The 24,648-nt window shown below is 40.6% G+C and overlaps 1 protein-coding gene across 1 annotated transcript in view; it reads left to right on the plus strand.

Moving 5' to 3' along the window:
* The first annotated feature begins 1,059 nt into the window (after positions 1–1,059).
* SUCLG1 (succinate-CoA ligase GDP/ADP-forming subunit alpha) overlaps positions 1,060–24,648 on the plus strand; it is a 35,690-nt gene continuing 12,101 nt past the window's right edge. Inside the window, exons 1-5 of the mRNA XM_060169391.1 lie at positions 1,060–1,209; positions 11,183–11,286; positions 16,196–16,312; positions 19,860–20,072; positions 20,208–20,265. Of these exons, the coding sequence (XP_060025374.1) occupies positions 1,113–1,209; positions 11,183–11,286; positions 16,196–16,312; positions 19,860–20,072; positions 20,208–20,265 (589 nt within the window). The 5' untranslated portion in view covers positions 1,060–1,112. The remainder of the gene's footprint in view (positions 1,210–11,182; positions 11,287–16,195; positions 16,313–19,859; positions 20,073–20,207; positions 20,266–24,648) is intronic.

Below are 24,648 nucleotides of genomic sequence, written 5' to 3' on the forward strand. Positions count from 1 at the left end.
AGAACATTGCTATTTAAAATAATTCTTCATACTGGACATATCTGGAAACCACTGAGAGTATTTAAATGATAGCAAGGACATGATCCCTTAGATGAGGGAGGGATTTTGTGCGCAGTCAAGTCCAAGCAGGGATGGCAATATCTGGGTCATAGAGGAAATACTGGGCAATCTCCCTGGGTAATCCCACTCCTACACCACGTATCTCCGTGTAAATTATCATGACTAAAGTGAGTTAGAATCATAACTTCATTGATGATAATGATGAGGACTCTCAGAAGCATGGTTGGAGGCAGGGAGTTGGATTCCTTTATCTCTTGTTAACCCTTTGACTCTAGAACTCTCGGAGGCTCCTTCCGAACAAGGAGCGGTCACGCTTGACCTGTAACTTCAGTCCTCCAGGATCTCCAGGGAAGAGGCACTCACTCACTTAGTGCTAGCCGAAGGCTGCATGACAGCTTGCTTAACCAAAAGATCCATATTCCAAGAAGTTAGGTGCCAGGAAAGTAGCTTTTGGTCTTTCTCTTCACATCCTCATCTTCACTGCGTGAGTTCAGAGTCACTGTTCCCTTTGGTAATTCTTCCCGGTCCTCGCAAGGGTAGGGGGTGAGGAGTATGATCCTCTCTATATAGTAGACGGGGAAATGAAGAAAGGTCGGCACCTTGGCTTTGGAAGGGCCTTGGAAAGTTCTGCATTGCTCTTTGCACCTCGCCTCACTGTTTCCTCGCTCCTTTTGACACCGCGTCCCCTGGGTTTGACTCTCCCTTTTCTCCTTCTATTCCCTTCCCGCAGGCCCCCGTTTAAACTACTAACAAGTGGAGGCCATCGAACTACATTTCCCACAATACCCTGCGCCGGCCGGCCTCAGTGGGGTTTCCCTTGAGCTGCCGTTGTTATTAATGTTGAATCAAACCCACGTTTCCGGGGAAGAGACGAGCTATTGTCTACTTCTTCGTTAAGATGCCCTTTTTCTCCTCCATCTGCAAGAACCAGTGTTGGGTGAAGACATCTCTGCGGAGGGACATTCATTCCGGCGAACGCTCTGGCTACCCACTTCCTCCTCGCGCCTCGGCTCCTGTCTGGTTTCCAGGGGGCCTGGGAGTGTCATTGGTGGATGACCGCAGCCCTAGCTGCTACCCCTGCTGCTGCGACCATGACTTCTGGCAGCAGCGGCCTCGCCGCCGCCCGCCTCCTGTCCCGCGTTTTCCTCCGTGAGTCCGATCGGGGCTCTCTCCTCCAAGCCTCCGCGAGTTCCCGACCCCCTGGGCCCGGCGTCCTAGTCTAGGACGCGGCTGGGCCCTCCGGGGCCGGACCTCGGCGGGGGTCCCAAGTCGGGGACCCTCTGGGATGGAGGGAGCTTTGCTGGATATGTGGGGCGGGGGCCTGGCTTAGGCAGCTGGCGGGCAGGGACCTTGAGTGGCTGAACCAGGATTCGGGTCTGGAGTCCTGCAGATCCGGGGGCACACCTTTGATCCCACGGTGATGAGTGGCGGCGGGATGGGGGCGGCATCTAGACAGGCTCTTTTGGGGCGTGAGAGGTGAGGTGGTCCAGGATGAACTAAGCTGGGAGGGTGAGTGGGTTGAGAGGTAGGGGGAGGATATCAGTAGGAAATTGGAGGATGAGGCTGAGCCTTGAACAGGACTGTCGTACACTTTTAATTGTCTTTTCTGTAGACTGTAGGGTGATTCTCCAGAAGGGTGCACAGCCCAGAATACTCCTAGAAGCTTAGGGTTGGCTGGGACCTTAACCAACTTATTTGTAATATCTCCATCAGGCGGTGTGAATTCTTCAGTTCCTGAAAACTTAACACCCAAGGTTGCTAGTAACGCTGACTGCTGAAAATTCTTGCTGTGTTCAAAGTCTCTGTGTTTGTTAGGTAGGTGGTGTAGGAAAAGACTTTGGAACCAGCCACATCAGGGTTTGAAGTCTGGCTAGTCCTGTACAGTCTATGTAATAACTCTGGGGGATGTTTCTAAATCTATTTCTCAATTTCTGTTTCACGTACCTTGAAAACATTACCATATTTTAATGAATCTGAGACACCATCACTTGTAAGATGCACTGCTGTTTGGTCTACCACTAAAAGTGGGAAATGATTGCTAATTAAAATTATGACACACCATTGGTTATCAGTTGCATCCAGATTTAAGAAATGTTTAAAAAAATGAAACAAATGTGCATCCTAGAAATGATGAAGTACAGGATGATCTGGGTTCACCGTGCAGAATAAGTGAAACAATTTATATAAAGCACCTGGAATGCGATAGACGCTCAACCGAAGTTAGTTTTCTTCTCTCTCCCTTTCTTCTGCTTTGCTTCTAATTCTACTGCTGCTACTGAATATTGGATGAGACTTAGTTCATTTCTCGAGAAGATTACATTTTGAAAGTGTACAATGATGACTGTACACTCTGTAGCTACACTTAGTTACCAGATCACTTGAGGACAAACCTTAGCAAGTAGGAAGTTGGGTTTATTTGGGAATGTTTTCTGGAGATTTTTATTATATAATTTAAAGGATAATTTAGTAGGCAGAAGGAGAAAAGGGATTTGTTATACCCATGTCTTTTTCTTCTGGGGTCTTGCTTGTCTGAATTTCTGAAAAATCCTTTGCTGTCTTAGGAGCAGAGTCTAGAGAAGAAAGAGTGTCTAAAAGATCAGGATCTTGAATCCACCCTTAGCGATACTTAACAGTCCTGTTCTCACATAGCTGGAACTTCTTTATTCTTAGACTCTCAGGATCCTGAGGGCTTAAGAGGTTATCTAGTTTAGCTTCTCTTGCTGGAGTGGCCTTGAATTATCCTAGTCACATGATTACTCTGTCACTAATGGTTTGAGAGGTCTGAGATCTAAACCAAGGTATCTCTTATATTAGAGAGGTTACAAACTCTAGGGTTAATGTTTAAAAACCTTTAATCTCCCAAATCTTTTTCCCATGCCACATTTCTAAGCCCATTTCCACTCACACTAGAAAGACCGCTGCCACAACAGTATCACATTGCAAACTTCTTTTCAAGGCAGTCACAAATTATTTAGGCTCTGAGGTTAGTAATAGAACTAGAGTTGCTAGGGAGTGGTGAAGGTCTTGAGTGTTGCAATGTTGATTTGAGTTAGGAAAAACCCCCAAACACTTGTAGATGCCTTCCAGAGACCTGTTGGGGGCAGCTTAGAATATTTATCAATAGAAATTACTGAGCCAAAAAAAAAACAGTTCTTAGGAAAAAAGAGAAAGAACCCAGTTGAAGTGGGGAGAGAAAAAAAAATGAAAAATAAGAAAGATTTCTTCCATGAGAAAGCTTAAGGATTTTATAAGCACCTTTGAAACTGAAATAGTGAAACTTTTCAAGAAGTATGAGGTAGTGCAAGGTTGCTTTAAACATAAGCCAGTAGTTCCTGTAGGTTGGATCTTTGATAATAGGGAACAAGAGCTAGTATTTTTTATTTTTATTGAGGTATAATTGATGTAAAACATTATATTAGTTTTAGGTGTACAACCTAATATTTTGATATTTGTATATATTGTAATGTCTCTCTGTCTATTGTGATATCTATCACCATACATAATTATACATTTTTATTTCTTGTGGTGAGAACTTTTAAGATCTGCTCTCTTTTAGCTACTTTCAAATGTGCAATATAGTATTATTAACTATAGTCTCCATGCTGTACATTACATCCTTATGACTTATTTTATAAGTGGAAGTTTGTACCTTTTGACTCCCTTTAGCCACTTGTCCCCTCCCCCTCAACGTTGGCACCACCAATCTGTTTTCTTTACATGTGAGCTCAGGTTTCTGTTTTTCTTTCTTTCTTTCTTTCTTTCTTTCTTTTTTTTTAGATTCCACATATAAGTGAGATCATACAGTATTTGTCTTTCTCTGCCTGACTTATTTTACTTTGGGTAATGCCCCCAAGGTCCATGTGTGTTGTCACAAATGGCAAGATTTTCTCTTTTTATGGCTGAATAATATTCCATATTGTGTGTCCGTGTGTGCATATTAATAAATATACCACGTTTTCTTTATCCATTCTTCTATCGATGGACACTTAGGTTGTTTCCATATCTTGGCTATTTGTAAATAGTGCTGCAATGAACGTGGCTTCTTTTCAAGTTAGGGTTTTCATTTCCTTCAGATAAATACTTGGAGGTGGAATTGCTGGATCATATAACAGTTTTATTTTTAGTATTTTGAGGAACCTCAGTACTGTTTTCCATAGTGACTGCACCAATAACGTTCCTACTAAAGGCGCACAGGGGTTTCCTTTCTCCATATCCTCACCAACACTTATTATTTCTTGTCGTTTTGATAATAGCCATTCTAACAGGTGTGAAGTGAAATCTCAGTGTGGTTTTGATTTGTGTTTCCCTGATGATTAGTGATGTTGAGCACCTCTTCATGTACCTGTTGGCCATCTGTATGTATTCTTTGGAAAAATGTCTATTCAAGAGCCAGTATTTTTTTTTTTTTTTTGCGGTACGCGGGCCTCTCACTGTTGTGGCCTCTCCCGTTGCGGAGCACAGGCTCCGGACGCGCAGGCTCAGCGGCCATGGCTCACGGGCCTAGCCGCTCCGCGGCATGTGGGATCTTCCCAAACCAGGGCACGACCCCGTGTCCCCTGCATCGACAGGCGGACTCTCAACCACTGCGCCACCAGGGAAGCCCAAGAGCCAGTATTTTTGAACTTCAGAATTACGGTATTTTGCTGCCAAAAAGTGAACCTTGCATGCCAGTTGGTCCCATACCTTCGTTTGGCAAAAGTGGCAAAAGGTCCCATACCTTTGTTTGGCAAAAATAAGCCCCAAAAGATTCCTAGGCAATATCAGAATGGGTACTAGAGCTCAGGTCTTCTGACTCTGCAGTGTCCTTTCTACTAAATACATGCTGGGTGATACTCTGAGCTTTCTTTTTTTTTTTTTTGCGGTACACGGGCCTCCCACTGTTGTGGCCTCTCCCGTTGCGGAGCACAGGCTCCAGACGCGCAGACTCAGCGGCCATGGCTTACGAGCCCAGCCGCTCCACGGCATGTGGGATCCTCCCGGACCGGGGCACGAACCCGTGTCCCCTGCATAGGCAGGCAGACTCTCAACCACTGCGCCATCAGGGAAGACCTGAGCCTTCTTTTTTTGAAGCTCTGATTTTTCTTTTTCTTTGGCAACCTCACTGGTTCGTTGAGAAGGTTACTACTCCGCTCAAAGGTGTCACCTGCCTTTTCCATGTGTTTGCCAAGTTGTGTAAGACTGTTTTTGGAATCCGGAAGACATTTAGAAGTGTAGCTTGGAAAAGGGGACCCTCAATAGTGATGTTTCTGATACCTAGTGTCTCTTGTCATTGCATCCAAGAACCAAATCTTTATTCCAGAAGTACAAAATGGCCTCGATCTAAATGTATCAATGTAGCCATGAGAAAGTGACTTGATTTTCTGACCTCAAACTTGTTTTTCCATAAAAACTTAATTGAGGATGTTAAAAATAATTTCTCTAAGTATAGGGGAAGAATCTCATTTCACCAAAGGACAGGCATTTTGTTGCCATAGACCCACATTTTTGTACATTATAACATTTATAAAATTGGGATGTATCTTATAATTGATGGTATCTTACAGTAAATTGGCAGCATTTTTTTTCATACTGGTGCTTAATAGTGCTTCTTAAAATCAGTGGTGTTTTAGATTTGATGAAATATGATACTTAGAGCCAATTACACTTCATTTGTAAGTAAATACTGAATGAATATATAATTTCGCATCTGAACGGTGGATTGTTTGGGGTTTGGAAGTAAGCGGCTGCTGAGCTACTCTGCTATACTTTAAGGTCCTGTAGGTAGGGACCCCAATAGCCTGCAGATTATATATGCATCATACATATGATTAATAAATATACATTTGTTAAAATCAGGAATACATGCAGGAATAAATGAGTAACAAGGACATAGTTTGAGAGGGGAGTTGGAGGAGTATTTTCATCAGCAGTCTCGGGTTACTGGTTAGGAGCACAGTACTGGTCACACAATGCCATCTGTGGTTTGAGTCCCATCTGGGCAGGTGCTTTTTGGCCGCAGCTTGCATCCACCCTGCAGCCATCTTGTAAACGATGTGGTTGCTCTCTGCAGGGGAGAGGACTCTGCATGTGGCTGACCGATACAAATTTCTCTCTCAGATTACGCAGTCCCATTACTTCACAGCCTTTATTACAGTGGGCACTTTTGTGGTTTTGTGTTTCTTTGTTTAATGTTTAGTTGTCTTATAGGGCAGGAAACTTCACGTGGTCCTCAGTCCATCTTATTTACCCCTGAACCCCTTGTGTCTGGCAGTCATCCTGGCACAGTGAACATCTCAAAGCAGTTTGGTCTTTTCATTCTGTGTCAGTAATAAATAGCTAATAGTGAAATAGCTAATTATTATTCCGCATGCCCTATATATTATTAACTCATCTAATTCTCATATTGCCTGTGAGGTACATAATATTATTATCCCCGTTTTTACAGTGAGGATGCACCTTTAAAAATGTTTTAGATGGTAAAAATTTACTAATATATGTGTACCTACTATATGTTATATGTAGACATGGATTACTATATTTATACATAAACATGTATAGGATATGCATGAGACATAAAACACTTCTGATTGGACTTATGTGATTTTAAAATATGAATTATATATTCTCTCTTTTTAGGAAATGATTGACTTTTGTGCTTAGGTAGGATGTGAACCCAGTTTAGGGAGTGTACCAGACCCTTTGTTACCCAATTGACAGGTGTCATCTCATATCAACATCACAGCCTCCTCGTGAGCAGCTGTTATTCCACTTACAGAAGGGAAGACTAAGGCCAAGGGAGATCACAAGACCTGCCCCGTAAACTCGAGCCCAGGCCTGTCTGGTTCCTGGGCTATGCTTTCAGCTGCTTGGGATGTAGTCCCAAGGTTAGGCTAGCTTATTTCTCAGAACCTGAAGAGAAAGTGATTCCACCCACATTCTGTGGAGATGACCCAAGGCCTTCTCCACTGGGAAATTCTGCCTGGTGGCCGACTTCAGGCCTCTCTGCTGCCCTAATATTTAATTAACAATACTCATTTTCTTAATATTAGTGAAGTCAGATATCACATCATATGTCGATTTATCCGTCACCAATTGTGTTTCTTGTTTATGGCCTTTGTCCATTTTTCTGTTCGGCTTTGGTCCCCTCCATCCTGTTGGCCCCTGGTGTTGCTCAGGTTGCTAAGGTTGTCCTCCTTGCCTGTTAGGTGTTATGAAACCACTCTCCTGGTCTGTCACTGCCTTTACCTCTGACTATGCTGTGTTTTGCTTTAGGTTCTTTTCTTCTGTAGTGAAATAGTCCATTCGTATTACATTACTGCTTCCTGGATTTCATTTGTTAAAAAAAAAAAAGCTTAGCATGGAATTTGTACTACATTGATACAGCTTTGAGGATTGCTAGTAGCATTTAGGGCTGGACTCTTTGTATGAATTTTTGGGAAACCAAGAATCTCTGCATGTACAAAAATAGACGTAGGTTTTGTTCCCCTTTCCTGGTAATGGGAGTTCAAGATGGACATTTTTCCAGTTCACACAGAAAGAGATGGAACTTCTGATATTTATATGTGTTTCTTCTCATAGATCCTATCTCTTGTCCTGAAATTCAGTCAAACATTTCCTGTGCACGTACTCCGTAAGGCACTGTACCGTATGCCATGGGAGGCACCAAGGTGTACAAGACATGGTCCTTACACTCATGGAATTTATAGTTAGAAGTTCTGAAAGTATTTAAACGAGACTTAAAATAATCTTGAAAGAAAACTTAGCCTGAAAAAATTTTACTTAGAAATAACGCAGTAAAGAATGTAACAGAATGTGTGCACTCTCCAGTGGGCAGGTGTGGTGCTTATGATTAGATACCGCATGAACGTGTTCACAGTTTCCATTCTTCTTAATCTCAGATCCCCTACAAACCCCCCATTATATTCACAAGTCATGACTGTGATGTGAAGATTTAAAGATTCCTCACTGTGCAATGTTTTATTTAAATGTGAACTTATATGAATTAATGCAAGAGAAATTCTCAGGAGATTGAGTACATTGACTCTGATTGAAAGGTGAGAAATATTTATAAGATGGTTTGGCCACTAACGTATGTCCTGTGTTCAAGGTTTTTTTTAGGAAATAGCTTACTGTAGTTACTTGGTGCTTTTGTCATAGAGATCAGGTTTGTGTTTAAAACCAAAATATGATTGGGCTTCTTTAAGCAGTGGACGGACAATTGAAGATTTGTACTTAAACCTCTTTACATTCTTCAGCAGAGGTAGAATAGGCTTTTTGGTTTTTTTGTTTTTTTAAATTAAGGCATTTGATTGATAATTTGGATGGAGAAGAAATCAAACAGGGAAAGAAAGTGACCAGTCTGACAGATTTAATATTTATAGCAGCTGGTAGTTTGCTAGATTAGAGAGTGGTGGGATTGTGGGAGGGAAGGTGAAGCGGTGCAGAGGTGGAGATGAGGAGAGGCTGCTTTTGCTGGGGAGCCTCCAACCTGTGATTCTGGGCTTGGATTGTCTGTGGTGGGGAAGAATAAGGAAAATGACATAAGTGACTTAAAATTTGGTGAGTTTTACTTGGACTATAAACATATTTTGCATTATTTCTGTCTGAATGGAAACAAATGGCAAAAGGGAAAGAATTTCCTTGATTCTCTGATGTCACCAATGGTAAGACTTATCATTGATTTGACAACAGTATTACCTTAAATAGGGCCACCAGTTGTTACCTGTGTCATGGTGGCATGGAGTGGCAGGTGTCTGGGGTCCTTCTCACAGCCATGGCAACTGGGAGAGTGTGCATGGTGTAAAGGGCCAGAGATCGGGCAGATTCGTCTTCCAGTGTCTGGAATTAAAAAGGCATGTATGGTGATTATGGAGCACCGTGGCTTGCTGGGTGCCTCAGGTTTTTCTCTCGGTTTCGTAAGTGCTTGATTCTAGCATCCCCTCATTTCGGTACCAGTGTTACCTTGTCTGGCATTGTACAGGTTTCTTGTTGGGACAGAATGTGGTCAGGAATTTCATTTCCTTATCTTTGAACATGTATTTTGGGGTTGGCTCAAAGGTGATGGTAGTCTATTAGTTCTAGCTTACCTGAAGCCTAGGTATGGGCTCATACCGTAGATGGGAAGAGCACATGCACACACATATGCATGATAAATCTCCCAAGATCCATTTCACTAGATGCTGTAGAACGGCAGGGTCATTGCACAAGTTGACAAAGGGCCACAAGGCTGTGGCCCTTTGTCAACTTGGGCCACAAGGCTGTCTGGTAGGTGAGCTGCTCTTCATCATACTTGGCAGATGTAGTTTTTATGAGCACCAGAGTTCTGGTGCTGTGAAGTCTTGAGCTCCATAGGGTTGATCCAGGAGGTCTGGAGTAGGGGAAGGAAGAGGAGAAGGTAGTGATAGGAGTTGTTCGGGTACTGAGACCATGCTTTATGAATGTAGACAGACCTGTGCCTTCTCAGGGTGACAGGGCCACTTCTGCCCCATGGAAGGAGACTTGAACTGTCTGATGTCTCCTTTGTTAAGGTAGAGTGTAAGAGTACTTGTGGAGGACTAAACTTTACCTTCAAAAAGCAAGTATTTCCTTTTATCAAGTATGGGCTCCAGATGTCCTGATCTTATTTGCTCTTGTAATCATATCTTGTACCTTTCCTGTCTGGAAACTCCTAATAGATGGGCTATTTACTGAATATTCCAGGAGTGGGAGAGACTGTTGGGCAAGTCCTGCCAAGAATAGCAGAGGGGAGTAAAGCTCTGCCATAGGTATCGTGGTTCTGTCTCTCCAGCTGGGAGAACTGGGAACCAAGGGCAAGCCCTGGCTAGGGTGGGCTCTCAGGCCACAGTTCCTGTCGTAGTGTTCGCTGGCCCAGGTTAAGGTGCTTAGCTGCGTACGCTGGGCCAGGACTGGACCCTCAGTGCCCCCTCAGGGTCCCTTGTTCAGCATAGTCTAGGCCAAGAATGCATCTGATCTGTGTGCACACAGAATACTCCTCTCCTGGTTGGTCAGGGCAGATTCCGGGCCTGTCTCTTCCTTAGAGGTACAGGGGACTACAGGATTCAAAGTTGGTGGAAGCTGAGGTCAGTACGTGAGTTGAAGATGAATCAAGGGGTGTTCAAAGGGCCAGAAGCAGATCAGTTACGGAATCTGAGATCTGAGGATTTAGGAGGGTATGAGCAGTGATTCAGGAGAAAAAGCATTGAGTGGACCCTGGACAAGTTTATGATGAGATGTTCTTTTCTGGGCCTAGCTTTCATGGGCTACCTTAGTGATAGATGCTGGCATTTTGAAAGGGCCAGGAATGGACCACAGAGACAGCAGGTTGGGGTTCTAATGGGGGTTTAGAAGGCAGCCCACGTAAATCATCTGTGCTCTACTCTCTACTGATTTTTGAAATATGGGGAGCTGGCTTTAGGAGCTACTTAAGATTTCTCAGTTTCCACTGAGGTAGTTTGCTGACAGTAACTTAGATATTTTTTACATGTTTCTCCCTCATCTACTTTTCCTATTTATTTTATTTTCCCTACTTCCTTTATATGTGAGGTCTTGAGACTTACATCAGAAGAGACCAAATTAAGTAATTTTGGATTATACTTTAGATAAGTTTTATTCTATGACTTAACATTTAATGTTAATATTATTACTGGGGAATGAGTTGCAAAGTAGTTCTTAGTAATTGTGACAAAGTTTGCCTCTTAGCTCGTCTTTTGCTTATTGATGTTTTGCTTATTGATGTTGGGTCAAATGGAGAAAGCATGTGGCTGTTTAGTAAACATTATTAGTAAGAGTGATACCTAGTTTTTAGTTCCTGGATTTAATTTGAGCTGTTTATGTGAGCCCCTGGTTTCTTGCTGAGGAATAAAAATTATAAACGTAACCTCTTCTTTCTCAGTTCAGAAAAAGCAACAAAATTGTGGTTCTCAGTAAAGAGGGGATTCTGGAGAATAGAACAGTGTCTTTGCTTGTTTGTTTCTTTAATTAGTTTTTGTATTTAATACATCTTATTTAAAAAGTGACATTTAAAGTTGCCATTATCACAAGATAGCTCCTGAATTAGAGGATTTTTTTTTTTTGTCACCAGGTTAAATTCATAGTCCAAAAATTTGGAAAAATGATAATGTGTCATATTTTCTTTACTTTTCAGTGCAACAGAATGGAATTCGGCATTGCTCCTATACAGCTTCCAGGAAGCATCTCTATGTGGATAAAGATACGAAGGTTATTTGCCAGGGTTTCACTGGTAAGCAGGTATGTGTTTCAAGACTTTTTAAAAGATGTATATTAGAGATACAAAAACATTGAATTATTTTCTATTGTTTTAAAGTCACAAAAGTTATAATACAGTTTGTAGCACAAGAGTATACAGTACAGCAGCGGAGTTGTATCTCAGGAGGGGGTTAGGTGCTATAGTTAGCCTCTAAGATGAAAATTGTATTTACTGTTACCTTGAAAATCCCTCCCTAGGAGTACAGTATTATGTTGGAAACCCACATATTTTCTTTCAGCAAGTATAACACAACAGGTTTTTCTCCAACATTGGAACAGATCACTGTTTCTTTAATTAAGCTCTAGGTAAGGCAGATGGCTTGTGTTTAGGCCTTGTACAAAAAAAATTCTCAGCTAAGCACAGATCAGTGTGGGGAAATGCTCAAACCCAGAGAGGCTCATGGGAACTGTGATGGGAAGAGGAAGTAGTACATTGATTTTTCCCGTCTTGTACTCTCTGGGCAAATGGTCTTCAGGGGAATAGCGGGCAAAACAGCCTGAAGTATTTCATTTATATTCATTCTCTGTCCCTATCCTCTGCCTACATCATAGAACTTATGTAAGTTTAAATATAACTGTGACGTGATTCCACAAAAAAATGCAACATAAGAATCTCCTTTCCTTCCTTCCTACCATTCTACTGCTCTGGAATTCCTTCTGATAACAAGTTGACATGTATCCTTCCAGATATTTTTCTTGCTCATACAAACATATGTACACTTATATAATGGGCATTCTACAGAGTTTGTTCTACAGAACACTCTCTCTTTCATTCTCTGTGTGTGTGTGTGTGTGTGTGTGTGTATATACACACACACACACACACACACACACACAAACAAATTATACAGTATATAATATATATCATACATATATGTCTGTTAAATTGATTCCTAAAAGTAAAAATGGGTGTCAAAGGTTCTGTGTATTTAAAATTTTAACAGTTATTGCTAAGTTGCCCTTTAAAACATTTGTACACATTTATGGTTTCACCATAGTAGATGCACAGATTTTTTTGCTTTAAATGAGGGAATACTACCAAATCAATTGGAAGATAGCCATCAGCCTTAACCCAAAGTATCCCTTCCTTCATTATTAAAGGAGATATGGCAAAATAAAAGCGATTAATGACTTTTGTGTAATTTAAAAGTTAATGATTTTTCTATGATTAAAAGAATTATCACGTCCATTCTGCAGGATTTTGGTGATCTAGAGCAAGAGTTGGCAAGCGTATTCTGTAAAGACAAGATTGTAAGCATTTTAGGCTTAATAGGCCATGCAGTCTCTGTTACAGCTACTCGGTAGTATTGGAACAGCAAAAGCAGCCATAGGTAATATGTCAGTGAATGGGTCTGCCAGTAAAACTTAATTCACGAAACCAGTGGCAAGTCAAGTCCTTCAGGCCATATTTTACTAACCCCTGATCTAGAGGATGATACCTAAATATCCAGAATTCTATAACTTTTGTTTCTAAAGTACTTAGGAATTGCTTTAAAATTTTGTAGTTCTTTTTTTAAAAATGAATTAGATTAGAAGGTTGTTCATGTGAAATGTACTTTTGCTTTCTGACTTTTTTTTGAAATAATTGGGCACAAAAATGTGAATTGCAGTGGACCTTGCTTCTTTTTCTCCCATTCCTCTACTGTCTTAAAAAAAACAATCCACTGTCAATGAAAAAAGAAACACCCCAAACTTAGAAATTTTGTTCATAGGTAAAATTGGTTTACTTATTCTGATAGCCGTATGTTTTATGAATATCATTTCCACATATATACATTCTAAAGAAAGTTGATGCTCATCTAAGATATGAAGTACATTTTATCATTCCTCTGCCAATTAAAATCATATTTAGTCCCTTTTTGGATAGATGTTAATTTTATTAGCATATAATCAAATGTTTGATTAACCCAAATTCTCCACCTAAGTTTATTATGTATGATTTTGTTTTTCTTTTTACTAAGCTTTATACAATCCTGCAACATTTTAACCTCTGACCTTTTTTTTTAAGAACCATTGTCCATGCTATAAGCACTATTTGGAACTGTCTTTGATTCATAAATTAGATGATGATTTGCCTACATATTGAAATCCAGGGTTGGTTTCAGTGTCTCTGGGTTACCGGCAAATACACTGTTTCTCATTCACTTTTTTTTTTAGAGTAATTGGGAGCCTTACGATTTGTTGGTTTTAAGTTTCTGTTTATAGATGTAACGATGAGGTCTGAAATTTAGAGTTTATCTCTGTAGAGAATCTGCGTTTTGTCTCATTAGTTCTTTTTTTTGAGTGAGGAATATTTGTATTTCAGAGCAAATCCCCAAAATGCAGATTTCCAGTGGGTGGTATTTCTTGAACTGGCTGTTATGAGCTGCTAAAAGCTATTACTATTCTTAACTCTGCACTGGATGGTGATAATGGGAAAATTACGGGAAAGAAGCTTATTAACGGGAAGTGTTATCCCTGTTTAGCACTACATTAGGACTAAAAATTTGTCCATTGGAATTTATGTAACAGTGTGGTAGTCTAGGGTAGTGCTTCTCTAACTATCTGGAATGAAAGACCAGTTTGGGTGTGTCTTTGTTTTATCACTAATCTAATGCAGATGAATATTTTTTACAAAATACTGTAAAAGTCATAGCAATATTATATTGCTATAAAAGTCTGCAAACATTCTCACTTATTTTTGTTTTCTTTATTAGATTTTTCTTTATTAGTTTTGTCATTCTTTTTTCGTTTTGTGTTTATCTCACTGTAGACTGTTAGCGTATACAGATGACACTTTGAATGGCATTTCTCTAAAGAGAGAGCACTGGTCTGAGGTCCTTTCCAAAACTCCATCACTGACTTAAGATAAGTCAGTTAACATGCTCGGGACTAAGTTTCCTGTTTTGAAAAATGAAGACGTTGAATTAAGAAATAGAACTTGAGTAGTTGAGTCATCATTTTCTGGTCCCTGTAGAATGACCGCATAGATCCACTCAGTTTTCAACAACTACTTATTGAGTGCCTGCTGTATGGAATGTGTTGCTTTAGGTGCCATCTCTCAGTGAACAAAGTAGATAGAAATCATTGCCTTCATGGAGTGGCAGGGGAGAGAAACAAAATCAATGAGTAAATTATGTGGTACAGTAGAAAGTATAAGTGCCGTGGAAAAACTAAACCAGAGAAAGGAGGTGTCTGTATGTGTGTGGGGTTGTGGTGGCAGTTGGGGTGGGTGCTCAGGGGAAGCCTGACCTCTGAGTCAAGTTCTAAAGGAGCTTTGGGGGTGAGTCAAGTGGATGTCTAGGGGAAGGGTGTTCCAGCCAGAGGGGACAGTGAGGCCAGGAGGGGGGAACGTGCCTGCTGTGTGGGGCAGCCCCAAGGCCGGCATGACTGGAGTAGAATGAATGATGGGAGAACAGCGGGTGAAGCGAGGTCGGGCAGTTGAGGGGTTCTGATGTGAGGAGGCAGCTTGAATACTGACTTGGTGGCCAGTGTGATGCTTTTGCTGTGAATGAGACGGAAAACTATTGCAGAGTTTGATCAGAGAAGGGACATGTAGCAGGATCAGTCTGGCTGCCATGTTGAGAATAGGTTGAAAGGGAGCAAGGGCAGTACTCTGTCAAGAGTTGATGGTGACTTAGACCAAGACGGTAGCAGTAGAAGGGGTGAGATGTTGTCAGTTACGTTCTGAAGGCAGGGCAGTAAGATTGACTAATGTATCCTGATTTGAGATATAAGAGGAAGAGAGAAATCAAGAATGACTTCAGTAGTTTTGGTCTGAACATCTGTTAGGAGTGGAGTTCTCATTACTTGAGATGGGGTAAACCATGGAGGGGAGTGATCAGGCACTCGGTTTTGGGCACATTAAGTTTGGGATGCCTACTGGTTCTCCAAGTGGAGATGTCAGGTAGGCAGTTGGCAGTGTGAGCATGGAGTTCAAGGCAAAGGTCTCGCCTAGGTATGTGGGAGGTGTGTGTGTCTGTGTGTTTGGGAGAGGTCACCATATGGATGATACTTATTGCCACGATAAGGGGTGAACTCACCAAGGGCACACATTTAAATGAAAAAGAGAAGTCTAGGAAGAGGAAAAACAGGGAGGCGGAGCCCCAGAAGCTTAGTGAAAAAGAATCTTTCAATCCCTGGAGGTGTTTTTGGTCATCACAGCTGAGTGGGTTAGGGAGGAGGGCATTGTACTGGCATCTACTGAGTAGAGGTAAACATTGTACAAATCACAGGACAGCCTCTCATAACAGGGATCAGTGTGTCCAGAGTGTCAGTAGTGCCGAGGTGGAGGTGGGAGAGTAAATGGATAGGGACATCCAGGATGCTGGCTGGGCAGCGTTAAAGGCTCACTTAAGGTTTGGGATCATTAATTTAAAGGGAGACCAGTTAGCATGGTTTTATTTTATTTTTCCTCCAGCTACTGTTCAGTGGCGCATGTGCAGTCTCAGAGTAGGTGGAGAATTGGATTTAACCAAGATTGTGATTTTGCCAGATGTGTAAGTTGAAGTGAGAGAGAGCCAAGGTGGTGTGTGACTGTAGTGACTGGCCATGGATTTTACACTGAGTAGAAGAGGGATGTGAGGACACCAGGAGTCGAGGAACAGTGAAAAAGAGGTGTTCTTTTCAGGTTAAACACCAGGGGGTTTCTGATCGTCAGCCAAATTTGAAAACAGGGAAAAGAGACTGCCCCCCCCCAAAAAAAAACCAGTGATTTTGGCCCCACAGAGGCCCGCTTTGCTTCAAGGGTGAAAGCTGTGTTCAATAAGGTGATGAGAATGCTTGGATATGTGTTACGGCTGTTTGCTGGGAAATACTTAACCTATTTGTTTTTCTTTTCCAAGTTGCTGAAGATTGCCTTTAGGCTCCCCAGCCTGCCTTTTCTCATTAGTCTTTCGCTTTTTCTCCTCAGGGCACCTTTCATAGCCAGCAGGCATTGGAATACGGCACCAAATTAGTTGGAGGAACCACTCCAGGGAAAGGAGGCAAGACGCATCTGGGCTTACCGGTCTTCAGTACTGTGAAGGAGGTAACTAATGGCACCTGAGTTTGGCAAGAAAAGAAAAGCAGGGGAAGAGCTAGTACGCCTTGGTTCAAGATCTTAATTGTGCCCCTTTGGGGAGAGTCAGTTGCTTTTTAAAATTCTAGTAACCTAGAGGAATTTGAATTGCGGTAAAAACCAGTGTGTTCACTTTAGTCAGGTAGGCTCAGGATGTTTTCTCCGCAGCCTGGGTCATTTTTATTTATTTATTTTTTTTGCGGTACGCGGGCCTCTCACTGCTGTGGCCTCTCCCGCTGCGGAGCACAGGCTCCGGATGCGCAGGCTCAGCGGCCATGGCTCACGGGCCCAGCCGCTCCGCGGCATGTGGGATCCTCCCAGACCAGGGCACGAACCCGTGTCCCCTGCACCGGCAGGCGGACTCTCAACCACTGCGCCACCAGGGAAGCCCCCCGGGTCATTTTTGTCTGTAGGTATATATCGGCTCTTTAGGGAAGAAGTGCTGTGGCTTGGCTTCTGTTTGGCTTATTTTCCTTCCTTCCCATTTCTTCTTCTGGGGTGTTAGAAGTGCACATGTCAGCATCCACCCCCTACCCTAACACTTCGAGTGGGTGCTTTGCCAAGGCACTGTGCCAGGTGCTTCATATTCATGGCCTCATTCAGGCCGAACCACAAGCCCGAGGTAGGTACTGTTATCATCCCCATTTTAAAGACAAGGATGCTCTTACAAAGAGCTTTCTGAGTGAGTAGGATGGATACCTTTCATGCAGTATTATTTGCCAGCACAGACCCTGTTGTCACAGTCCAGCTGCTGACAGGAGCAGACAGGTTGAGGGTCCTGCACATAGTGTCATGACCGATAAGTGGCAGACTTAGCCTGGCTCAGAGTAAGTAAGTAGTGTATGGTGTTCCTGTGTGGAGAAACCTGACTGTAGAGTCTGATGGACAAATCACAGAGTTCTAGTCTCTTCCCCAATTTGCTGATTGCTTAATACTTTTTAAATTGATTTTAAACTAAACTTTAATTCTTCGCTACAAAGCTAATTGCTTATCGTAAAATTTCAGATGATATAAAAGTATGTAAAGTTAAGTTTTATATAGTGTTTTCCATTTCTCAGGTTTTGCTTTTATAGAGAGCTAATTTAAGCTCAATGTGTATTCTTTCATTCTCTTTCTACACTTAAATGAATATGTACAATACTAGTAGTATTATAAAAGAAACCATAGTACAAATTCTTGGCTGTTTAATTTAAAAAATCAAGGAAATAAACTTAGTACTTGGGATTGATGTATTGATGTTAAAAAATGTACCCCTCCTCTTTATAAACATACTTCTAAGGCATGTTTTAAAGAATTGCACTTTTTACAGTACACATTTATAGATGTACTCTCTTTATGGAATACTAACTTTTTTTTTTTTTGCGGTACACGGGCCTCTCACTGTTGTGGCCTCTCCCGTTGCGGAGCGCAGGCTCCGGACGCGCAGGCTCAGTGGCCATGGCTCACGGGCCCAGCCGCTCCGTGGCATGTGGGATCTTCCCGGACCGGGGCACGAACCCGTGTCCCCTGCATCGGCAGGTGGACTCTCAACCACTGCGCCACCAGGGAAGCCCCTAACTTCTAATTGAAGTTAATTTGTATTCTTAATCCTAAAATGTAGAAAAAAACAAATATTCAAATTTGGAATTTTCACTTTACTTTAAACTTGAAAATAGGGTGTACTGTATACGTGTATGTGTGTTTTGAGTGTATTGTATTTTAAAGAGTAAAAAAAATCATGTATTCTGTAGAATAATCATTTAGTTTTTTTTTTTTGATTTGCATTTTTAGAAAAAAATCTCTCTAGGCAGATTTCTTTTGTCATGAGCTGTTTTTGCTTTCCTTTGAAAACAGTTTTCATTGCTAAGCAATTCATTTATTATTAATTTTGATACAAATAGATATGACATTTGGAATATAATGTAAGTTCTTTGACAGATACTGTCTCTCACCCATTCTGCTCTTTCAAAGAGCTTTCTGAGTGAGTAGGACGGACACCTTTCATACAGTATTATTTGCCAGCACAGACCCTGTTGTCACAGTCCAGCTGCTGAAAGTGTTTGTAGCCTTAAGGGGTAGGCACCCATGGGATATATTGATATTTTCCATAAAATACCTACACTTGGTTCCAACCTAGCTCTTTTCCTTTGGTTCCCACTTCTCTGTTATCATCTTGAACATAGTTTTTAAAAACATTGTTTTGACTTATTTTTAACCCCTGGCAAGTCAGCATCCTTTGACTTGTTCTTCTCTCGCTGTCAAGATACCTCTTTTTATTCGGGGTGCCGTAGAGAAAGCCCCTAAGTTGCTGGGAACGTGGGGAGTCATTTGGGGATGATTCTCAAAGACACTGTCTTTTACTTCTGTCCCTTCTGGTTGTACCTGTGTGTTCCGTAACTTGGTTTTTGCATCCATTATGAATCCCATGGCACAGCCTTCTAAAAAGTTTTGATTTACATCTTGGTTAAGTTACATTTTAACATTTATAGGGAGGCAGCCTGCTGTAGCTGAAAGGAACTGACGCTTTGGAATCAGATATACTTTTGCCTTGTTGAATCTTGCCTGTACCACTTCCTAGCTATGTGACCTTGTGCAAGTTATTTAATATTTCTTGGCCTCAGCATCTTGATTCGTAGCTGGGGATGCTAAGCATGCAGGGTTGTGGTGAAGCCTTATCCGAGGCCTGTATAGAGTCTCTCTCAGGGCCTCTCACGGAATAGATGCTGCCACTCTTGGAGAGCCAGAGATCACTGACAGTCTCTGTCTTCAAGGAGCTTCCTTTCAGGAGAAGAGACGTGGCTACCGTGGAGGTGGGTAGAAGGCTACATGTGTATTGATACATGTAGAGAGTACGTAGAAACCACTGAGAGAGAACCGTGGTCAAATTGATGGTCTTTCAGTGCTTTGCATCGTGAGGGGTGATGTAGAGTAGACTAACCTTATTTGACCCATTCTTATTCCGTGGCCGTTTATGCGTGTGTATTTTAGTTTATTTCTAATCAGCATGCATTTAGAGTAAAAATTGACAGCTAGGAAGAAAACCACTTCATTTTGCTGCCTCTTGATATTATTTATTAAGTGGGATGTATTTTTAAACAGATGGTTGAGAGCTGGGTTCTGGAGCTTGGGGCTCACCAGTCCTTTTCTCCCGGGGAGATGCAGGGTCTTTGGTACTGAACAGGTGGTAAGTGCCTTGTAGAACAACAGAAATAAACATGGCCCAGGAATGAGGGGACACAGATGCAAATCAGGCGGTGCTTGCAGGTGTACTGACATGCTGTCACCTGAGGGAATGGGAGGTCACAGAAACTTTCAATGCAGAAGGGTGTCCCAAGGGGGCAGAAAGGAGGCCGTGCTTATTACTCTGCTCTTTTCTGACAGCAAAGTGAACTTGTTAATGGGAAGAATGAAGACATCCGATGTCTCCTGGTGATGTCCTTTCCTGACCCCAAGACATCATTAAAATCATGGTATTGAATTTCTTTTACAATGTTTCTGACTTAACCAATAATAAAGTGCTTCGTGGTTAATGTTTCAGGCCAAAGAACAGACCGGAGCAACAGCGTCTGTCATTTATGTCCCTCCTCCTTTTGCTGCTGCTGCCATTAATGAAGCTATCGAGGCGGAAGTGTCCTTGGTCGTGTGCATCACTGAAGGTATCCCACAGCAGGACATGGTGCGGGTCAAGCACAAACTGCTGCGCCAGGAAAAGACCAGGCTGATTGGTCCAAACTGCCCTGGAGTCATCAATGTGAGTGTACGAAACAAAAATAAGCCCTCTGAAGGCTAACTAGCTTTGAATCAGTCCAAGTATATTTGTGTGTATGACCTAGGAAGTTACAATTTTTTTTTCACTTTTCTGAAACCATGAATTACTTTCCTTCAGCCTGGAGAATGCAAAATTGGCATCATGCCTGGCCATATTCACAAGAAAGGAAGAATTGGTGAGTATATATTTCTTATAGATTAAAAACAAAATTCCTTGCCCTGAGCTCAAAACTCACAAAGAGAATTTGACTCTGCAAATCAAATTCATTTTAATTAATTCAACTTTAAGAGAATTTACCAGGGAAGTTTTATAGTGAATTGATTTTGTGTCCTGAATTGATGCCTGAGAAACGCTAATTCTCTAGAATCAGTGAAGATGTTTTTTGGGGTTGTTTTAAAGATTCTTTTCCTGCTCAGCACACTATGGATTATTCCATGTGTTTGCGTGTATCAATAGTTTATTTTATCGGTAAGTAATATTTTATTGAATACCACAATTTGTCCATTCTCCCACTGACAAATGTTTCTGTTGTTTTCAGGTTTGATTCATTATGAATAAGGTTAAGGTGAACTTTTGTGTACAGGTCTTTTTGTGGGTATTTCTCTTGGGTTAAATGCCTACGAATGGAATTGCTAAGTCATAGAGTCAAAGCATGTTCAGCTTTTTAAGAAGTTGCCAAATAGTTCTGTAAAGTGACTGTGCGTTCTTCACCCTCGGTGTATGAATGTTCCAGTCATTCCACATCTTCACAGACATTTAGTACTGTTAGTCTGTAATTTTAGCCATTCTACCGGGAGTAAAATGATGTCTCATTATGGTTTTGAGTTTCCCCCATGACTAATGATGTCATGTCCTTATTGGCCATTTATAAATCTTCTGTTGTGAAATATCTGTTCAAGTGTTTTACACATTATTTTTTATTGGGTAGTCTTTTTAATATAATTTTTATATAATTGTTGATTATAGGGGGTTCTGTAAATATTCCGGCTCTTAAGTTCTTTGTCACATACACATGCTGTGGATATTTTTATTGTTAGTCTTTCTGTGTCCTGTCAGAATTACTTTGCCTCAGTGGATATTATGGGCTTTCTCAAAATGTTTTGGGAAAATTGTACTGCTACTTGTTTAGTTCCTCAAGGAAATAACCAAATTAATGTTTCAGAATTAGCCTATTATGGCGGTTTTTAGACTCTTCACACCTAACTCTCACTAAGCTATACTGTTTCTCCACCGTAATAGAGTTTACAGTACTTTATCTATAAACCGTGACTGTAAATACTAAGTAAGAATAGTTAAACATAGTCAGTAAATGTCAGTTGTGTAGTTTACAGGACTGGGTTAATGGTCATGATTTTTCTTTATTACTAATGGCTCTTAGAGCTGTCAGCCGTGCTGCCGGTCGAGAACTTACCAAGTTCTCTTACGAGGGAGGATGCAGGGAGTTCCATAGGCCATCTGATTTCTAGTCGGGGCCTGATCCACATAGCCACTGATGCTTTTGCACATATTTGAATACTCTTTACACTCTGCAGTCTGCTTGGAATGGCTACTACTGTAGACTTAGGTGAGCATGGAATAAGGTGTGTCCTGTACTGAGTTGCCTTTCTGATCACTACCCTGCTTTCTAAGGTGCCCATGAACCTCAAAAACAAGTAAGAAAAGTTCAGGGAAGTCCTTTAGACCTTGGTTCTCCAGATGGCCATAGCACATTGATGAGGAAGTCCTCTGGGAGACTGCCTTTAAATTCAGAGGATTTAGAAAAAAATTCACCTAAAAGAAAATATATGACACTACAAGATTTTCAAGGAGGTGAAGGAGAAAAGATGATTTTTTGTACTAACTATTCCTATTTTGATACTAGTACTAATGTTCTCAGAAGCCTCATTGACTTCCAGTCCTTAAGCTAAGAGTTTAGGGAAAGGAAGGATTTTTCAGTTCCTTGGGTATTTCTGAATGGGATGTAATGTAATATGACAGCAGTACAATAGTATAGTGGCTTTCTCGTTTGTGTTAATGATAGCTAATGAAACTGTATAACAGCTAATTGAATGTTATTGAAGAGAGATTGAATTCCAAATTGATATTTACCTATACAATGTTTTTTCACTTATGTTAGACGTTTTTTTACTCTCAACCACATGTGACATGCTTGACTTCTACATCCTTTTTAAAAATTTTATTTTAATTAAACTTTTTATATTCAGATAATTGTAAATTCACATGTAATTGTAAGAAATAATACAGACAGATTTCTGTGTACCCTTTATCCAGTGTCCCCCAATGGTAACATCTTGCAAAACTATAATGCAATGTCACATCTAGTATATTGACATTGATACAGACATAAAGAATTTTTCCATCACTCCAGGGATCCCTCATCTTGCCCTTTTATAGATACACCCACTTCCCTCCTACTCCCACTCCCTTCTTAATCCTTGGAAACTAATAATTCTCCATTTCTAAAATTTTAAATTTCAGGAGTGCTGTATAAATAATATCATGTAGTATGTAGCGTTTTGGGATTGGCTGTTTACACTCGGTACAATTCTCTGGAGATTCACCAGATTGTTGTGTCAGTAGTTCATTCATTTTTATTACTGAGTAGTATTCCAGGGTACGAATGTGCCATAGTGTGTTTAATGATTCATCTGTTGAAAGATATTGGGATTGTTTCCAGTTTGGGGCTGTTACAAGTAAGGCTGCTATAAACATTTGTGTACTCGTTTTTATATAATCCAAGTCTTCGTTTCTTTGGGATGAATGCCCAGGAGGGCAGTTGCTAGGTTGGATGATAGTTGCATGTTTTTTAAGAAATTGCCAAATTGTTATCCATTTTACATTTCCGTCACCAACGTATGTGTGATCTGGTTTTTCTGCATCCTTGCCAGCATTGGTAGTATCACAGTTTTTTATGTTAGCCATTCTGGTAAGTGTACAGTGATATCTCATTGTAATAGTTTTAATTTACATTCCCCTGATGGCTAATGATATTGAACGTCTTTTCAGGTGCTTGTCCGTCATCTGTATATCTTCTTCAGTGAAGTGTTTCTTCATGTTTTTTTGCCCATGGTCTAATTGGGTTGTTTGCTTTTTTACTGTTGAGTTTTGAGAGTTCTTTATATATTCTAGATACTAGCACGTTGTTGGATATGTGGCTTACAAATATTTTCTCCTGCTCTGTAGCTGTGTTTTCATGCTCTTAACAGAATCTTTTAGAGAGCAAGAGTTTTTCATTTTGATGAAGTCTAACTTACTAATTTTTTTCTCCTGTGAAGTATGCTTTGGACCTCAAGTCTAATAAGTCTTTGCCTAGCCTTAAATACCTTTCTTGTTCCTGAAAGTTTTGTAGTTTTACATTTAAATCCCATGATCCAATTTCAGTTAATTTTTCTAGGTGTGAGACATAGATCAAAGTTCTTTTTCGTCTACTTGTGTTCAGTTGCTTCAGCACCATTTATTGAAAAGATCATCTTTCTTCCATTGAGTTGCTTTTGCATTTTTGTCAGAAAAACAGTTGGCATATTTGTGTTGGTCTATTTCTGGATTTCACCAGTACCACACAATCTTGATACTATAGCTAAGTGATAAGTCTTGAAATTTTAGGTAGATCGCTTCCTTGCACTTTATTCTTTTTAAAATTATTTTAGTTCTTCTAGTTCCTTTACTTCATATAATTTTTAAGATGATCTTGTCTCTATCTACAGAAACTGTTGCTGGGATTTTGATGGGAATTGTGTTAAATCTTTCTGTCAGTCTGGGGGGAATAGACATGTTGACTATTCCAATCCATGAATGCAGTATATTTTCATTTATTTAGATTGTCTTTGATTTCTTTCACAAGCATTTTGTAGTTTTTAGCATATAAGTCCTGTATATGTTTTGTTAGATTTACACCTAAGTATTTCTTTTTTTTAAGAAAGCAGTTGTAAATTTTATTGTATTTTAATTTTGGTGTCCATGTGCTCATAGCTAATGTATAGAAATACAATTGATTTTTGTTTATCTTGTATCTTGCAACGTTGCTGTAATCTAATGGGTTTTCTTGGTAGATTCCTTAGCATTTTCTTTGTAGACAAACATGTTATCTACAAATAGGGACAGTTTTATTTCTTCCTTTTAGGACACTCAAGAGAAAGTCTTTCTATCTATCCATGTTTTGCTTATTGCTGTGTTCTTCCTTCTTGGTATCATTTCCCTTCTTTCTAGAGAATTTCCATTAGCCATTCTTTTATGATGGAACTGTTGGTGACAGATTATTTATTTTTCCCTCATCTGAGAATGTCTTTATTTCCCCTTCATCCCTAAAGGATAATTTCACTGGGTATAGGGTTTAGGGTTGACAGTTCTTTTAGCACTTAAAAAATGTTGTTCCACTTCTTGCTTCCATGGGTTCTGATGAGAAAGCTGATGTCATTTGAGTTGTTTTTCCTGTTTAGGTAAGGTGTTATTTTTCTCTTGCTGCTTTCAAGATTTTTTTTTTGGTCTTTGGTTTTCTGAAGTTTATTTATTAGGAGTTTTGGTGGGAATTTCTTTGGATTTATCCTCTTTGTGGTTTGTT

Source organism: Lagenorhynchus albirostris, chromosome 13, assembly GCF_949774975.1.
Source record: "Lagenorhynchus albirostris chromosome 13, mLagAlb1.1, whole genome shotgun sequence".
Classification (NCBI taxonomy): domain Eukaryota; kingdom Metazoa; phylum Chordata; class Mammalia; order Artiodactyla; family Delphinidae; genus Lagenorhynchus; species Lagenorhynchus albirostris.